A 19763-nucleotide genomic window follows, 5' to 3' on the forward strand; every position below is an offset into this window, starting at 1 on the left:
ATGCTGTTTATCACCGCTCCACAGTCTCCACTGTTAGAAAGCTACCGATTCAGTCAGTGACAATGGGGATTCAGTATAGTCAGTTCAGTTTGAAGATGTTGTGTTTATGATTTGATTAATCATGAATGCTCATCATTGCAGCGTAGTGTTTTATGCAGCAGACTGTTGCATAAGCTTTGGCAAGTTGGAGCATCTACAATAAAGTATGACCTGACTTTACAGCTTTACTTGACCTGGTGCATATTTCTAAATCCTGATTAGTGTGCAGAAGTACACCAATTTGTGACTTTTCCAACAGCCCCACCCACTTCAAACCAGTAAAAAGAGGCAAACGAACAAAACACAAAAAGAGAAATCTCTCGTGTGCAATAAGAAAATCAGTCTAACTTTGGCAGAAACGTTTGTGCGGATATAGGGACTATAGGGATATCAGGGACTTTCAAGGGCTACGTCAATTTAGATTATACGTTAGCCATGACCTCGTCAGCATACACACACAAACTAGACTTTTGCTTCAACTAAAGGAAAGGTGGGAAATGACAAACACAAGAGAGACAGACTCATCCACAAACCACCATAAGGCCTCTACCTGGACAGAGCGATCTCCGCCTTCTGCCGGGCGATGTCGGCTGCTTTCTGCGCTCCCTCCACGGCTCGGTCCACCTTCTCTCTGATCTTACTGGCCCGGAGTGGGATGAGGTTCTTCCTTTTGCCGCTCACCAGGATGTTCTGTTTGTACTTCCCTTCCTCTTTCGTGCCATCGGGAAACGCGGTGCAGCCGTAGCCGTGGCGCTTGTTGCTAAGCCACTCCCCCTCGTACTGGAGCCCGTCGGAGCGCCGGCTCACACCGAATCCGGTGCGCTTGTCGTTCTTCCACTCCCCGCAGTAGGTCTCCGTTGCCGTGGCGTCCACGTCGTCGTCTGCGACGGCCAAGTCTGCATCTGCGTCTCCGAGACTGGAAAGGTGAAAGGTCGCATTGGGTTGGCTGGTGTGTTCAGTGAATAATCCTACATCCTACAGGTGAGCTATGAGAGCTCTACCAGATTGTGCATTCAAATAAAGCTGGAATCTGGAAGTGGTTAGCTTAGCTTAGCATAGAAACTGGAAGCACTAGGCTGAGTCTGTCCAAAGTTGGAAAATATGTCTACCACCACCTCTAAAGTTCAACAAACTGACATGTTGTATCTCGTTTGTTTAATTAGTACACAAAGACAAAGTAAAAATAAGAATTTATGATTTTAGGGGGAGTTACGAATAAGTTTGCCAATCTGCTTGGCACTTCTGTGCACCGGTTACAGCATGGGTTGCCAGGTCTGGTCTGTGAGCATGGGTACTTCTTTACAGGCATGACGGAACTAAAGTTTGCAACCTCACCATGACAACAACACTCCCAGAAGCCCGACTTTTGCTTGTCAAGAAATACTTCCCGAAGGAAATTCCCCCTAAATGTTTTTGTATATTTCTGCTGCGTATAGATCAAATAAATGAGATACGACGTAAACATCTAGATCACTGTTTCGTCCTGTTTACAGTCTTTATGCGAAGCTCTGCTAACAATGTCTTCACTCAATTGACATACTTATCCCACGGACATGAAATTGATATAAGTCGCCATTCGGAGAGAAAGAAAGTAATTGTATTCCTCAAAAAGTTGAACTATTCCTCATACTTTAGAGCAAAACATCCTGAAACAAATATTTAAATTAGAGATCAAATCCCAGAATCCCAAATGGAAAACTTTTCTATTTTTAAGGATTTCTTGTGAAGAATGTACATGTCAAGAACTTGACAATACAGTCACAGTGCTTCACAGATATTTCCCCCCTCATTCCCTTGTCCCCGTCTATTCATATGACACCAACCCCTGGTTTAACACTCCCTCATGGTGAGCCACTGCACAGTCCTTCTAAAGTTGGTCGGGAATAAGAAGTGTTTTGCTCAACGAGGATCCACAAGCTTGTTTTCGTTTCGCCTCCTCTGGCCCATTAATTAGATCTCTACTTCCCTTTAGTATGTTTTCACTGGCCCCGGCAGAAGATTTAGCCCTATAATATGTTCAAATGAGAAGCATATTTAACACATTGGTAAATAATTGATTAATCGCAATATATTACATAGAATTTTTGTATTTGATCTTGCATTCATACACGAGCCCTCGGAGGCTTTTATTTGTACGTGTACAGCAGTAGAATGGGGGGAAAAAACAGGATTAAGAGCTGCTGACTCATGTCGTCTAGTAACTGGTGCCTTTTCAATCCAGCGTACTTGGAATTCTACACCAAGTCTTTCCAGCGGTACGCGACTGATTCAACACATTCAAGTCAAGGACGCTGCTGTTTTCACGATGAACCCAGCAGCACGTACGCTCCGTGTCTGACTACGAGATGTCCAAAGAAAACCGAGTGGACAACAGCGGAGCGGAGAGACGAAGACAACAGGCTTATCGCTGGATATCACAATGTAAACCTTTTATCCGGCCAGCTGACCAGTAAGCTGACCTTTTTGAGCTATTGGCCCCTTTGGACCGCGTGCCAATCCATTTTACAGATACTTATGTAGGACAGGTGCCTGTTGTTGCCTTATAGTCCTTCACATGAAGGACGGCTTCTCTTTTCGGTACGTCATGCTTTCTTGTCCTCTCACTCCACCTTCCTCCCCACTTTCATTCATTCCATTACCTCAGGACAGAGTTGACACACTCTTCTCTCCAATTATTAAGTTGCTTGTTTTGTTTTTGAATGAGTTTTCATTTTCACTGCGTGAAACAGGATTCTGGGATTCTTGAGGAAGGGTTGGGTGGGTTGCCCCAAAATCATATGGATGTATGGTAAAAGATCATTTCGACATAATGATATGTGGAGAAACTGTTTTGTGCATTCAAATCATACATCATCTATTCCTGTTGTTACCTGATAGTAGAGTTGATATCAGATGCAGCAGAAGACACGGTGCTCATCCCGGCCTCGCTCCTGAACGAGCTCTGTTTGGACCTCTGGGAGGCCAGGGAGCTCCTGGACTCGGACTTCCTCAGCTTGAGCCCGGACAGGATGGACCTCCGGAACAGCCCGCCTTTCCTCTTCCCCTTCAGCAGCTCGGCCTCGCTGTGTGCCGTCAGCACGAAACCACCGCGAGACACGGCGGGGCTGCTGCCGCTGCTGCCCGTGCTGCACATGGAGATGCTGGTGGTCAAAGTGCCGGGAACAGGAGGGGGACCGGGGACCACCGCCCCGGTCCGGTCCAGCAGAGCTGTGCCATTGCTGTGCTCCGAACCGGAGCGGAGAGAGTTTATGGAGGTACGGAGCGGGGAGCGGATGACGGCCGCCATGCCGTAGGGGACACTCTGGCGAACTCCGTAGCCGTGCCGCATCCCGCCAACCCATTGGCCTTGAAATGTTCCTAAAGAAAAGGGAGAAAACTCTATCAACACCAATTTTCTATGTATTATTTTTTATTCTTTTCTATGTAGTAACCTATAGGGCTGATTATATAACAGGATGTTAAGGTTAGTGCTGCACAGGAGGACGAGAACAGTAATCTTTTTCCACATTTCCACTACATGACGCTAAAGCTGGTTCGCTGGCTAGCTAGGTAGGAAGATGACCTTCCCGTTTTTGATCCCGCCCACTAAGCAGTGATTGGTCGATTCTTTTTTTTAACTGGTGAAAACAGCTGTTATTGTAATCACTTGTACTCTTTCTTTTTACTTTATACTGTGCTTACTCGGTGGATAGTTCAGAATATATGTGTGTGTTTATGGAGGGACAATAGAGGCTCACATTTTTTGTGAGCCATGGCTGGACGAAAAGTACCTTTTTTGTGCACGGTGATGAAATGATTCTTATTGGCAAAACGTTATGGTTTTTGGCCTGAGTAAAGCTTTGAGAAACATCAGCAGGATCAGAGTGCTTCACTTCCTCTTTGTGCTGTCGAATACAGTCGTATTTTTCATCAAATGATTTGAAAGGTAACAAATTGAGTAGTTGTACTGTATTCTGTCCATCCACTCCCATTCATTCACAACGCGTCTCTCTGCACAACCCGCACTCGCTGCTGCATAACAGTCCTTTCATCCCCATGTTGCTGAAAAGTAGGCCATCTGAGTATGTGTGTTTCTGTCATTCCTCTCGCTCTCGCTCTCTCTCTCTCACACACACACATACACACACACAAACACACTGAAACGGAAGTGTGTGTTCCAATAAGAGTGCAAGTGATCCATCCCGCCTGCCCGTACCTCTGATGTAACAGCACTCTGATTCATTCTGTTGCAAACGCACTCGCTCCTAACCAAACTACATGGCCATATAAGGAGTGCAACCACGTTCTCCATCTCTATCGCAAACACACACACACACATACACACACACACACACACACACACACACACACACACACACATTTCCCTGGTGGGCTCAAGTGTCAGTGAAGTGGGAAGCGCTGAATGAAGCCTATGTCGTGAGCCAATCGTATTCTTGCTTACGTTCTCAGACGCACTCACATGGGCACAACAAGCACATCCACGGGCGCTGTTAGAAGAAAAAAATAGACTTGAGTGAGAAGCGGTGTTGTCTCTGAACCTGCCCTTGTCATTATGACAATATGCTGCCTCTTATACTTCCCACACACACACACACACACAAAAGCAAAGTCAGTGTCATAGACAGCTGGCCAGCACATCTGGCCAGGCCTTTGTAATCATGTCAGCACACAGCTGTAAGACCATATGACAGAAGGATCAAAGAACACACAGACACACACACAAAAACACCCGTGCAACAGCGTGACAGGATTACCATTTCATTAAATGTCCGCTAGAGCAGGAGAGTGAAACAGAGGGCAACGAAGAAGAGACACAGTCCTGAGCATCCACAGACAGAACATCACCTGTGTTTCTGTGGGACAGTGTCTCTGCTGACCGTGCAGAAACAGGTAGAATCAGACAGGAGGAAAAAAAATATCAGCTGTCTGCTACAGGTCATATTTCTGCTCAAACAATTACTGAAAAGTTGATGCTCGGATGCTATGCTAAGCTAACAGACTGCTGGCTGTAGCTTCATATTCACTTATCGACATGAGATTGGGTATCAATCATTTAATCTGACTCTCTGCAACAAATCAAGTAAGAATATTTCCCAAATTGATGTTGCAGTTTGATTTACATCCAATAATTGATTTTATTTACTCTAAAACTGTCAAGTATGTTGATTTCTTGTATTTTAACTGCTAACAAATGGTGGGGGGTCCTGCGGGAGTATGAGCTGTGTCCATATTCCGGACGGTAATTCAAACATGTTTTCAGCGGGTGTTGGACTCCAGGGTTGTTCCTTTTGCACCGATTGTGTTGGCGGTCTTCATGGACAGGATATCAGGCCACAGCCAGGGGCAGTGTCCGGTAAAGGGACCTCAGAATGGCTTTTCTGCTCTTTGCAGATGATGTGGTTCCGATTGCTCCATCAGACGGTGACATTCGGCACGCAATGGGGAGCGACGTGGCCGGGATGAGAGTCAGAGCTTACAAGTCTGAGGCCATGGTTCTCTGCCGGAAAGCGATGGATTACTCCCTCCCGGTGGGGAGCAAGTTACTGCCCCTAGTGAAGGAGTTTGAGTGTCTGGGTCTTGTTCACGAGTGAGGGGAAAACCTTAGATGTCAGTCATCCAAATAAATATTTTACTCACTATATTTTTACTTTAGCATGCTCCCACAGAGTATTTTAAACTATCTGTCCCTCATTTGTAAAGTACTGAATTAAACTACACACAGATGTATAGCTGCCTCAGTGTTGCTAAACAGAAACACTGCAAATAGTCTTTGTAATCAAATACCAAGTCCAGTGCCAAGTAAGTCCTAAACTTTGAGTTTTGGGTCCTAAACAAACCATAATGTGAGTAACAAACTAGTATTATATATTTTATTTACAAAAATGAATACTTCTTAAAAATTGTATTTTTCTGATAAAATAAGTTTGTTCAAAATATATTTAAAAAAAACATCTGGGGAATTAAGTGTCGACCTGAAGGGAATAAATAGAGTTAACGTAAGTTGATTTAGAGAAAGGTGTTTTTAAGTATTTTTAAGTCAAAAGGCTCAAGTCCACGTAAAGTCCAGAGTCGTTGGTGTTAAATTCCAAGTGAAGCCTTTGTTTGATTTTTTTCAAGTCTGAAGCCATCACATTTGTGACTTTTTTGAGTCCACACCAACAGTAAATAGAAAAAAACTTCTCTGAATAACAAAACGTTTCAACGGCAGCGCAAACTACAGCCACCAAAATGACCTCAAAGTTGAATGAACAACCTCTCTTAAAGAGTTTCAACGAAAGCTGAACATTATAACCTTTATGAATGGCTGTTGTTTCAGACTGCTATGAAACTGGCAATTTAAGAGTGTGAGTGAATAACTATATGTGTGTTTTTACTTTTTTATGATTCTTTGGAAGCTTATACCACCCTGGACCTGTAATGCCTGAGTAAATGAAATATTCAGTGGGGCACAGGCTGCTTTCTGAATGTGGGCATGTCGCTCTCCATGGTGCTGAAAGACAGTCTGAGAGGCAGGCTGTTGGTGCTGATATTCCTTCTAAATCAAACCCATATACAGTTTGTGTGCGATATCGGTGCATTACACGGAAACACATAGATAACACGAGCATCTGCCAGACCGAGGAACTCACTTTAAACAGTCTGAAAAAAACTTGTGCATTTCTGCACAGAAGCGCTTTGACATGCAGCGGCAGATTCCTTTATTCTCCTCTCATCATGAACCTGTCACAGCTGTATTGAAAAGGAAATCGACCTCTGTATATGTAAAGGCCTCAACCCCGGGCCCTACAGTTGTGAGGAAAATCTGCTTCACAACTCGCATGCCAAAACGATTTCAGTGATTCCTGCCTGGAGGCCAAACAGGAAGCACTCACGGATCATATGGGCCTGTAACCAAGGCCGAGGCTACCGCGGGCACGAGGCGGCCGGACGCAAAGAGTTAACGCGGCGAGATCAAAGCTGCGGAAACATCACAGAGGCACAGCGATTTGATCACATGCCAAACCCCAAGGCTGAATTCATAATTGTCTCTTTAACAAATGCGCGCGTCTGTTCTCTATTTCTAGGTTAAAAACCATCTGTCTCCTAGGGTCTGTGTTTCATTCTTAGGATGCAGGAGTCGAAGACACTTGTCAAAATCGGTGAATTCTGCCGGTTTGTTTGAACTGTATCATCTATCTCTGGTTTTCTATCCTTTCACTTGTTTCAGAGGCTTCAAAGTAGCTCATGTGCATTTATATCACCGCATCGTAGCCCCTGTTACTACTTTACACCTCGAAATATTGATCCGTAAAGCACAGCAGCGAGAAAAAGAGAACGCAAAAGAGGGACTGAGGGAGTTGAACTTGGTTGTTTTATGAATTATTAATGTGTTGTTTCACCACGTCAGCACTTGCATGTCGGAGTCTGTCTGTGTTTGTGTGTGTGAGAGTAATGGGGGAGGGCGTGCAAGATTAGACGACACAAGGTCAAGTCTCGCACGCAGTTTACTTTTTGTCTCAGATTGTTTGTGCCAGTGGCAGCGATTTTGAATTCTTCAGTTCTCATCCAATGCTCCATAACCATAGCTAAAGACATGTATAATTACACCGACGACAATAATACAAATTGAAATATCAATAATAATAAGATTGCATTTCCAGTGTGGGGCGGAACCTTTCAGATGGTGCACCCTTTAACCTTAATATCTTAATGTTAACGTGCTTTTTCAACACAAAAAAAGTGAGACTACCAAAATGCTCTTTTTGGACCCTCCTCCTCCAAACTCAATTCTCACATGGTCTCCTTATAATTACGAGTTTTAGAGAAGTTGCAGGACCATGCCATCCCAAGTGCTTGCAGGGCACACTCCCTCATTAGAATGTCCGGTTAGTATTGTATCAGCAGTGTTGGAGGGCAGACTTCCAAGATAGATCTTTAGAGTTTTCAGACAGCACCGCTAATCCTCAGTACAAACATCAAACCACTCCCGTTACATAAGCTAAAGCCTGCAGTGGGGTTGTTGTGGTAGTAGAGGAGGTACGTATTAGCAATGGCAAAAAAAAAGCAGAATGCGAGTGACACTTCTGAATACTTTTCTCCGCTGTATAACAAGCATGTTTGGGACATTTTAAAAATCGAGGCACAAATGCTGAGGAAGTGGATTTTCTTCGACTCCACTATTTATGGGTGACCAGTCACTTTTGTTCTGAACTGAACAGAAGAAAGTCTGGTGCACTGCATGTGGAAGTGTGTGTCCTTGAACGTGGATGCCGGTGGATTTTTATTTTGTATCACTTTTCTATGAAGCATATTGTATTTTAAGACGGAAAAAGAAGAAGAAACAAATCTGTCAAGATAACCAATAAGATCAGGTAACCGTGACACATCAGCTGGAGAGGAAAGCAAGAGGAAAGACAGATGGTAACTAAAGACAGGTAGACATGACAACTGACAGACAACAAGCCATACAGACGGGCAGCATAAACAGACAGAGAGCAGGCAGACGAGCTACCCAACTGTGGGAAAATCACCGAACACTGAAAGCAAGCAAAGTCAGTTGAAAGCTAAACCTCTCCCTGTGTAAATCACTGTGTGGGACCATTATCCGTTTAAGAGATTTCGCTTAGGCCTTCTTTCTGTCTGACTCTTTCAGATTCCCATTTGAGGATTATTTATCTGCTGAAAAATGTCATGAAAAAGACTCACGATAACATGGTGGTGTGACGTTGTCCTGGTGATTTGAAAATGTCCGCCCTTGTTTGTCCTTGTGTAACCAATTTTGTTTTGATGACCTCGTGACATATCATAGTTCAGTATTATTTATGAACACAAATAACTCAAATAACTACAAATGGGTTGTGCTCAGTTAATCGTTTTTGATTCTGCAAATCTCAATCATATGTATGTATACAGGATGGAAAGCAACCCCAAAAGGGGGAGCTGCCCATTGTTTCAACAACCCATTATTCTGAAACCCCAACAGCCCGAAAGGTGTCCCATTTGTCCGACTACCCGTTATCCCAAAAACAAACTGTCATTGTTCAGAAGGCCCATTGCTCCGCAAATACAAACTCTCCCTGAAACAAACAGAAGCACATGGCTAATTATTATGTATTATGCAGAATTTCTTCATCAGACCTTCCACATTATTTTCCTCCTGAGGAAGGCATGCACTACTCGTTGCCTTCTATAGTTCTATGGTTAGGTTTAGGCAGGAGGAGTGAGATTAGTTTAGGGTAAGAATATTAGGGTAAGCCAATCAGAGGCAGAGAAGGGGGGGTCATGCCAATGTAGGCAAACAAAAAAATAGTGCAACCTGAGGGTCTGATGATGTCATTCTGCTTAATATTTAGCCATGTGCTTCTGTTCATTTCACGGAAGGTTCTTGTTTTCCGAGCAATGGGATTTTGGAATAATGGGAGTTTGCTTTCAGGATAACGGGCTGACAGACAAATGACTTTCGGACAATAGGATATTTTTCTGACTATTGGGGTTTCAGAATAATGAGCCTTCGGAACAATGGCACGGCTCCAAATAAGGCTCCTACAGTGGCTTCAACAGCAAGTGGGTGGCCGAATCTATGAGATGTTTGCCTTCTGAGACTACTAATCTTTCAGATGTGGTGTTCAAAGAGAGTCCATTTTCTTGGAAAGTTGTGGGTTCTGCACTAACCAATGCATTCATCAACATCCATGCACTCTGCTAAACTAACCTTGACCACAATTAAGGAAAGGATATACTTTATCTACTTAGAATCAGGGTGGATTTAAAGGCACCCTGCGGAAATCAGGAAAGGCAGCAAGACCTGCCAACATCCCTTCTTAAAAGCATGGTGGAGATGTTCTACCCATAAAGATTGCAATACAGGGCAACCTCAGCAACTACGAAGAGATCACACTCACTCACCCATACCAGGAAAAGTGCTTAACAGGATCATCTTAAACAGAATAAAGGAATTAGTCAGCATTTCGTTGCATTCAGCAACAGGAGCAGCACACTGGATTTCACAGAGACAGATCCTGTACTGACCAAATCATAACTCTGTGTATCGGGATTGAGCAATGATGGAATACAGCTTTCTGATCTATATCCATGTAATTAAGGAGTATTTGATGGCATGGATAGGAAGACTCTTTGGATTATTCTTAAACAAAAACACATGAGAGGCAATGACCTCAAGGGTCAAGGACGCCTACCGTCCTGTTTTTTATTCTAACTGGCTGGTTTTTATTGTCAACAACAATCAAAACCATTCGCAGAGCACAAGAGTTTAGACATAGCTGGACAACCTGTACTTTGCAGAGGACTTGGTGTTACTATCCCATACTTATCAACAGATGCATGAGAAGACCAGTGAATTTAGCAGTTCATTCTTAGGATAAACTGGACTCAACAGCCACAGGGGACAAACCAAGATCCTCAATGTAAACACAATCAACGCCAGTGCAGTTACAATGCAGCCCAGTAACATGGCAGGTTGATAAAGTATAGTATGTCACTGATGGAAAATTATGCCAATGGAAAGTCAATTAGGATCCTTTTTCGTGGTGGACACACAAATGAAATGGTCAGAGTTTGTGATGTATTATTAAATAGTGACAAAAACTCTTTGTCCCCAAAGTGTTGTTATACATAGTTATTTTCAGTCCAACCATGATGGTTGTCCGAAACCTAACTTTTGTATTGTAACATAATATCGTCCGGACAAAAGAAGTCGTTCTGAGCTACATGAAAAAAAGGGATATGAAACCAATAGATTACATTTCAGGACTATTTCACAAACTGCTGTGAGGTTGTGTTGTTCAATGGCAGGTGGAGGTTAGGTGGAAAACCTGACAGTATCATGCGCAGTATCATTGACAAGTGAGCATCAAAGATGCTGTCACCATGACAGCCATCAATAAAGTGTTTGCATTACTCAGTGCATGTCCGAAAATAATGCTACGGCTAATAATAAACCTGTAGAAGATGGAAGGATGATAGGTTGGTCACATAAGCAAGAGCCCCGAGGGTAAGAGGAAAAGAGGATGGCCAACCTAATAATGGTCCTCGATATTTCCAACCTGAACACAACCCATCTACATGTGCGTGAGTGGTCCAGAGAAACACGTCTTAGTTACGGGATGATAGAATACACAGTTGCACTGAAGAGCATCCTCCCACACGCTGAAATAGGCTGCATGTATACCCTCTTTTCCAAGCACCCGTCATCAAGCTTCCAAACATCATGTCCAACCATTACACAACCCAAAGGAAGCAGGTTCTTGACTTCATTTGGCCCACCTATCACATCTCAGCATAGATAATCATTTATGTAGTTGCTGGGTGTACTTAAACATGAGAAGTGAATTTATTATGTCAGCTTACATAATTGCTGCACTGATAGCGGCCTTTAGCAAGCTAGTGAGATATGTTAATGTAATACAATTACAATGTGGCGTATTTGCCAACAGCTGGGGGACAGGAGGGAGGTTCCGCTGAGCTGTCACGAGTGTCGTTCAATGTTGCGTCTGCCATTGGATGTGCCCTGATAAGAATGCTTTTTTTCTAATTCCGGTGTGTGTCTACATGGAGCAAGGGGGACAGCTGACTGAGTTTCTGTGCTTTTGACACTGTGTGTGGTGTATTAGCTAGTCAGATACAACACCCACTGCTGCTGTAATCTCTAGCTGTTGCCACCGTCGTACACAGCGACAGTTGTAATCTCTGCCTCTCCTTTTGTGACTCACTTCATTTCTCACTAAAATGATTACTGAAGCGGTCTTTTTATTTTTCTACTTCACTCTCTCTCTCTCTGTCTTTCTGTGTGTGTGCGTGGTTGGTAATCAGTCAGCTTAGCTCTTCATCTCAGTAAACACCATTAGCCCGGTAGGCCAAGCCAGCCAATCAAAGCCCGGTAGTGCCGGCTGGGCGGCCAATAGCGGCGAGGAACACTCAGTCCCTCGTGACACGCTGACCTGCTGCATGTCGGTGAGCGTTGCTATGGAAACCCTACTGTACAGAGCGGCTCCGTGGAAATGCAGTGGAGTGAGGGAGGAAAGCGAAAGGTGGGAGGAGAGGAGAGAGAGGAATGTTGGCAAACGTAGGAGAGGAACCAAAAGCCAAACAGCAGAGATAAGATAGAGGAGGAGTGTTTCCGAGAAACGTGGCATCAGGTGTTGGAGGGGAGAGTGGGACTGGCAGTGAGCTTAGACCTGGCTGTGGGAAATGTAGCTGGCTCTGAGGTGCACAGTGTGATCCAAAGGTATGTAGGCAGCAGAGCATCTTTGGATGTCTTGGCTCCTGACTTGTATTGCTATGGATAAGACATAACTCTGAGGTTTCAAAGATAGACTGTTACGGGCACAGTCCCACCTGCGCGAATTGTTGCTGAATGTGGGCAGTGCCAAGTGGGGTCAACCCAGGTGGCAACCTCAGGTTCTGCCGAGTGAAGCCAATGCGGAAGAGTCTGAAAACTTACATTCTATCAACTGACCATCAGGGAGTGACTCCTCCGGTTGGAAAAAGAAGATTGTATGGCAGTCTATGAGAAAATGACCCTACTTCTCACTTGATTTATTACCTCAGTAAACATTGTAAACATGAGTTTATGGTCTCAATCTCTAGTTTCAAGTCTTCTTCAATACAGCATGATGTTCAATTACTAAATAGAGTAAAATAGACCATGAAGCGGAGTATGCTTTAGGGCAGGCTTATGCTGATTGACAGGTCGCTGCCGCTTTCAGAGCCGTATACGGCGTCTCCACGTCACTCCAAAAATAATTCCAAAAATAGTAACTTCAATTCATTGGTTGCACAAAACAACAACATGGCAACAGCCGTAATCAAAGATGGCAACTGCGAAAACGCCAAACTCGAATCTTACAAACAGTAGGCCACCAACCAATGGTGCGACATCACGATGACTACGTCCAGTTTGGTTCTGTCCACAGCTCATTTTCTGTAACCAGTGTAGCATTAAAGTAGTGTGGAATTAGCAAGCTAGCTACTAACTAGTGGACAGCTGGCTAGTTAGCTGGCTTCCCAATTCCGCCATGCTAAACTGGTTGAAGTAAATGTAACCAATGGTATATTTTATGATTGGTTGAATCGACAAGGACAAGATAAAAATATTTGTATTTTTGAAATTCGGGTGAAGGGATGATACTGGGCGTTTTGGGGGCTCTTGTACTATCAACCTCCCGACTGAGGGCAAGACTGTAGCTTTCTGTTGTTTCTTTTAAAGAATGACATGATTGTCTTTCGCATCTTGACCTGGAGATATTAAATAAAATTCAGGTGGTGAAAACTATCAGCTCACTGCCACAAGATTCACACAGCTCTTCTTTAACTAATATTAAATAGGATGCTATGCTAACACAAGTCCCAACTAGCTAGCCACCTAACAACCGGATTGAGGGATTGCTGCCAACTTTATACTTGTCAAAAGCAATTAAGTGCTAATTGTATTTCATTTTCACACATTTTAAAAGGGGATTGATGCTCTACAAACAACTTCAGCAACACACCGTTAATCTGTAGCCTGAAACTCCTGTAGCATTGATGCGCAGGGCGCATGCTATCTGCTGGTGTGAATCAAGTTCATTCTCAAACTTTCAGAAGAAACTAAATACCAAAGGGAGGGAGGGAGGTATGATCTATGACATAATTAGAAGACTACTTTTGACTAATAATGTAAAATGATCTTAATTACATATTGTAAAAAAACAATAGAAATAAAGAAAGAGAAAGACAAAAATATCAAAAACCTGGTGGGTCAAGATGCCTGTTTAATATCTATAATTCTAGCCTTATTTCTTATCATCTTACTTTTAAATTGTGTGCTGTTGTGCTCTGGCTTAATCAATCACTCTCTCCATTAAAATAATTCCACCTCATATATTTATACAAAGGACAAATACATGCTGTTATAATAAGGACACAGTGTACTGCTTGAGCAAGATAAACACTCATAACTAGGCCAATCTCTGCTGCATTTACAGTATGTGGGTTCAAATACTTCACAGAGCTACAGCGTCTCTCCAACACGTTTCTCTCTGGGTGGTTTTCTTATCAATTTTTTTTCATCCATTTTGTCTTCATCTCACTCCTCCCTTGATTAGAGTGAATCTCTCATAGCAATCACAATAATCATCCATCCATCCAACCAGCCATCTTTGCATGATCTGTTCATCATTTAACTGATCCATCCATCCATCAATCTGTACATCTGTCGATCCATCTATCCCTCCCCACCTCCGTCCATCCGTCCGTCTGCCCCATCTGTCTGGTTATCGTCTCCCTTGTCCTGATTCAAACCAGTCTGGTCTGCGGATTTTATCGGGCAGCTCAGGAGTGTGTGTGTGTGTGTGTGTGTGTGTGTGTGTGTGTGTGTGGTCCAGGCCGGCATTGTAAAACGCCCTGCAAGTTGTAGAGTTATGTAACAAAGCTTTAACTGCGTGTATGCTGCTGTCAGCTCTGTTGCTCAACTCACAACGCCAGATTTCATGTGTGTGCATTTCTGCACGCACAACGTGTATGCGTGTGTGCGTGTGTGAGTGTGTGAGTGTGTGCGTGTGTGGGTGTGTGCGAGTGTGCTTGTGTGTGTGTGCGTGCGCATGTGTCTATTTTTATGCAGGAATCCATATGGTGTGCGGTGTCTCATTAACAGTGACTGTCTCGGTCTAAGAGACTCATAGTGCATTAATGGCACTGATTTCAATTACAGGGTAAATCTGATACTTCAAAAGAATATTTTACAAATTAAAGATGTTTACATGTAGAAATCGTGAATCATAAATGAAAAAAAATTATAAAAATATTCTAGTTTTTTACTGTAGAAACATGTAGTCATGGATATATTACATGGATCAAAGTGGCCAAAACGTAATCTGGCAGAACTTTCAGATTTAGAGAGTTTGCAAGTGTCACAATAGTAAAACAATTTGATCTTTCTGGCGTCCTACTTGTTTTGGTTGTATTTGTTGTCATGCTAGCATCATGGCTCTAGGGACGGCAATGCCGATCAGTCGAACCACCACAAAATATCTTAACAGCCACTAGATGCAGTGGCACAAAACTTTAACTACATTACTCATGGTTCCCAGAAGACGACGCCTAATGACTTTGGCAACCCTGTGACTTTTCCTCTAACCCCATCATGAGGTTCACATTTGTGATTTTGAGTGAAATGACACAACTGTTGGATGATTACAGACATTCATTGTCACCAGAAGATGAATTGTTTCAACTCTGATCTTTTTTTTTCGAACACCATCATTTGGTCAGCATTTCAATTCATGCAATACTTTGGTTGATGACCAAATAACTGCAAAACTAATGACATTCCCATCAGTCTCAGCTATAGTTAATGTGTAGATTAGATTAGATTTTAACGTCCACCTCAGTGGTGATTTATCTTTGGGTTCTCCCAAGAACAACCTGTTCTCACTCCCAACTCGTCAAATTCAGACGCTTGGTCAGTGGCCCTTGGCATCTGATACAAAAGCACAGAGGCACAGAGGCACATTTTATGCATTTAGGCACATACGTCACTGTATGAGACGCACCAATATAAAGCCATCTGTGTCAGTATTAGAAGGTATTAGGGGTGGGAATCGCGAGAGATCCCGCGATACGATATTATCACGATACTGCGATATTATCACGATACTGCAATATGCTGAGTATTGCGATAACATATATTGCAACGTATTACCTTTTTTGAACTGCAAATTATGTCCCCAAAGGAAAACTGTGTCAACATGTTTTATCTAATAAGATAAAGTTTTCAGTCTGTTCATCTCACTTCAATCATTTTTATTGCAGCAAAATGGGATTGTCAAGCAGACAGACTGACCAACACTGTCACAAATGTTGCATGCACCTGACAAACTTAACTGAATGCAAACATGTCTATAACTTCTATTAGTACCATATAAGAGTTATATAACTGCCTGGTATAACCTGCGATGCGTGGACGTCGAGGGCAGAGAGCCAGTTATGCGCTGCACTCTCCCCATGAGCCTGGCTGCTGTTGGCAGATTTAACGCCCGTTGTGAGGCCAGATTGAGCGGGTGAGCGAAACACTTCACATGCAACCAGGCCCATGCACCATATGGTGCAAACAATGAAAAAGACGCTGCTGTATTTACGTCTAGATGACGGTATGTTGAGTGTTGATGGAGCTGCTACAATGTTAGCATAGAATAGCACTGATCGATCCGAGCTCCATTGAGAAAACAAGTACAAATGGGCGTCATTACGTAGTTATTTCGGGGTCCCTTTTTGTCGGTTTATTGCCGTTAAATCACAGTAAAATCAGTTTATATTGTCTTCATACAGCTGTAGTAAACAGCCGACGTGTGTCTCACTAGACACAGTGAGCTCTATGAAATCCACGGAGCTCCTCCGGACTATGTTATGAACCAGACATGACGGCGTTTAGTTCCCCGTGATATCTGGGACTTCCACAACACGTACTGAGCAGAAATAGAGGCTATTTTTTCCACAGTTGATGGCGGACAGTTGAACGGCTTTCAGGGCGATAAGCCTCGCACCCTCTCCTGCGCGTCCAGCGCGATTCACGCGAATGAACACAAATAGTCCCCGGCGAGACCGGCAGCGCGAATGACGCGATTAACGCGATTCGCGTTAATCTCTGTAGAGTTGTGTCGGTGAAAAAACTGTTTGTTAAATAAAAATCCAAATAAGTCCAGACGTCTGATTCAAACGCAGACAGCACATTTCTGATTTCTTTCTCCAATCGATGTCTCTCTTTGTTTTGACCAACTTCCTACCAATCTCACTGACCCATGACCTCTTCTGACCTCACCAGAAAACAACTCAGCACCATCTAGAGGACTGAAAAAGCAATTGATTTTATTTTTCTAGTACCAAAAAGTTTATAGTTTATAGAATAAAAGATCGATACTTGGCTTCCGTGTATCGATACAATATCGCCACGCAAAATATCGCGATACTATGCTGTATCGATTTTTTCCCCCACCCCTAGAAGGTATGTATTCTTAAAAAGGGGTGAAAGTCCACCAAGGATGGAGGTTGGGGTGAATGGCTGACTGAACACCGCTTATTCACCCAGGAGACTAGTGTTCATGTCTCGTGTGAAACCAAGTCACCATTGACGTCCTTTACCTGACTTGTTACAAACATACTTATTTTAACCCAAACCACGATCTTTTCCTGAGCCTAACCAAGAAGTTTTGTTGCAAGTACTTACTTGCAACGTAAGTAAGTCTACCATGGAAGTTTATTTTGAAAAGACAATGAGCAGGAGATGTACATTTTCTGTGAACGCGGAAGTTTATTTTGAAAAGACACTATTCATGTAATGAGCCAAAGCTGACACGCCTTCCCTGTCAAGTATTGTTAATAAAACATGTGGGCTAATTAGCAAATGTAAACATTGTAACACTCTGAACTAAGATGGTAAACATCATACCAGCTTAGCATCAGTATGTTAGCATGCTGATGCTAAACTGGCCTCACAGAGCCACAAATGGGTGTAGACTCCAACCAAAACCACAACTAGCTCGGTTGGAGTGAAAGAATATTATTATTATATCAATAATATTAATAAATTAGGCTCCTACACTGCCATTGAAGTGTGAATGTTTTTGTTCTGTGGTGTATTTGACGAGATCTTTTACAGCAAACCGGAGTAATTAAACTGGCATGGTACATGTAAGCGTGGAAATGGAGGGTGAAGACATGGATTTGATGTCTCAGCCCTCCGCCCAACCTTGTTTTCTAAAACACCTTGTTTTTCTTGGGACTTGTTACTTGGGAGCTGCTGTCCTCATCTGTCCCTCCAACCTTTTATTCATCCCTTAAGACTGCATGGCCTGAATTGAAGGCCTCCAAATACACAGTGTGTCCTCATGAAGCTGAGGGGTGAGGATGAGGAGGACAAAAAGACAGAGAGGAAGAGACAGAGGTAGAAAATTAGAGTCATTTTCATAGCCGGTCCTGATGCAACCCCCTGCCTCTGGACGAGTGTGTGTGTGTACGTGTGTGTGTGTGTGTGTGTGTGTGTGTGTGTGGGTGTGTGTGTGTGTGTGTGTACGTGTGCGTGTGTGTGTGTGTGTGTGCGTGCGTGCGTGCGTGCGTGCGTGCGTGCGTGTGTGCGTGGGTGTGTGTGTGCATCGACAAGGCACGGCAGAAGAAAGGATGACCCGAGACGACCTCTGGGCAAACTCCTCCTATTGCACATCTGTCTCATCTGTAACATCGACATGTCAATCATTCTCAAGTAACGAGTCATTTTCACAGATGACAATCATCAGTCAATCCCAAATAACACTCCTTGACAGGCGCTGGTTGGTTCACACATCCTCACATACACACTTAAACCCACTCCCAAAACACCCACAATGCATCTGCCCGTGGGTCTCCTCCCCCTCTTACCTCCATCTGAGTACGTCTCTGTTCCGTATCCGTCCTGCAGCCCGTTGTTCCAAGTCCCCTCGTACTTCCCGCTCGTCCCCGTGCTCTCCCGCACGCCATAGCGTCCCTTAAAGCCGTGTGTCCACTCGCCCTTGTACACCCAGCGGCCCTTGTTCTCGACGCCCACTCCGTGTCTCTTGCCCTGAGCCCAGGTGCCCTGGTAGGTGTTCCCACTGGGCCAGGTGTAGACGCCCAGCAGCTCGAAGCCGTGGGCCCAGGAACCGCAGTACTCGCCCTGGCCCTTGGGTCCCGTGCAGATCCCGTGGCCGTGCGCCTTGCCCTCCTCCCACCCTCCGCAGTATGACCCCCCATCGTCAAAGTTGAACCTGCCGCCAGTGGACATGCATGAAACAGGTCTTGGCAATTCCCCTGAAGCCTCGACAAAAAGAAGAAGAAGAAAAGAAAAAGAAGGGAGAGAGAAGAAGGACAGGTTGGTGCTAGAACCAGTACACGGAGCGCAGCTCGTAGGTCAGGGGTGAGGAGGAGGTGGAGGTGGAGGAGGAGAGGGTGGGAGGGAGAGGGAGAGAACTCCCACGCAAATCGAGCAATGCCACCCCTTGTTGTCGGCTGGTTTTGGAGAAGAAGGAGGATGAACGAGGTGAGCAACAGAAACGTGGCCGCTTCAAGGGGTTGTCAGGGGTCTTCCGGCGCGGTGAGAAAGGGCGATGCGGTTCACACCATCCTCTTGGTGGGCTCCTTGTGGCATCGGCTAGCACTTTCCTGCTTCTCTGTGGCAGACGCAGGTGAGAGAGGAGGAGAACGGGCCCCGAGCTGCCATTATCCTCTCTCAGCAGGGGTTTAAACCATGAGGCAGCTCCACCGGCCCGGCCATCGGCCTGCTCGGTCTACGACAACTCTTCCTCCTGCTTTACCGTTCAGTGCCCCCACGCCTTCAGCCGCCTCCTACCTGATGATGCCTCCGCCTCTCTGGGGTGTAGAGCCTCCAGCATAGAAGCCACCCTTAAAGGCTCTCTGATCAGCACCGATGCCCAGACTGGAGCTGTGACATGTTGTGCGATGAAGAAAGAAAGAAAAAGAGAGGTTTTCTTTTTTTTTCCTTAAGCCCGGTCCCAATGATCAGACAAAAAAAGAGACCATTTAAAAGTCAGACTCTGTAGCTCACTTCACTTCACCCTCCTCTTCTTATCCTCAGCCTTCACACACACACACACACACACACACACTCTGCCTGGTCGCGCAGCGGCGGAACACACACATGCATAGAGAGAGAGGGAGAGACAGAAAAATGGGGTAAACACATAAGGTAATCAGCTTGGCTGCCTTCTTCTTCTTCTTCTTTT

General features: G+C 44.3%; 1 protein-coding gene across 1 annotated transcript in view; it reads right to left on the minus strand.

Moving 5' to 3' along the window:
- jph3b (junctophilin 3b) overlaps positions 1-18805 on the minus strand; it is a gene marked incomplete at both ends in the record, with an annotated part of 41215 nt that extends 22410 nt beyond the window's left edge. The window contains 3 exons of the mRNA XM_079162271.1: positions 590-955; positions 2910-3396; positions 18424-18805. Coding sequence (XP_079018397.1) covers positions 590-955; positions 2910-3396; positions 18424-18805 — 1235 coding nt within the window. The remainder of the gene's footprint in view (positions 1-589; positions 956-2909; positions 3397-18423) is intronic.
- Between the last annotated feature and the right edge of the window lie 958 nt (positions 18806-19763).

The sequence above is a fragment of the Pholis gunnellus genome, assembly GCF_910591455.1.
Source record: "Pholis gunnellus genome assembly, chromosome: 7".
Taxonomy (NCBI): Eukaryota; Metazoa; Chordata; class Actinopteri; order Perciformes; family Pholidae; genus Pholis; species Pholis gunnellus.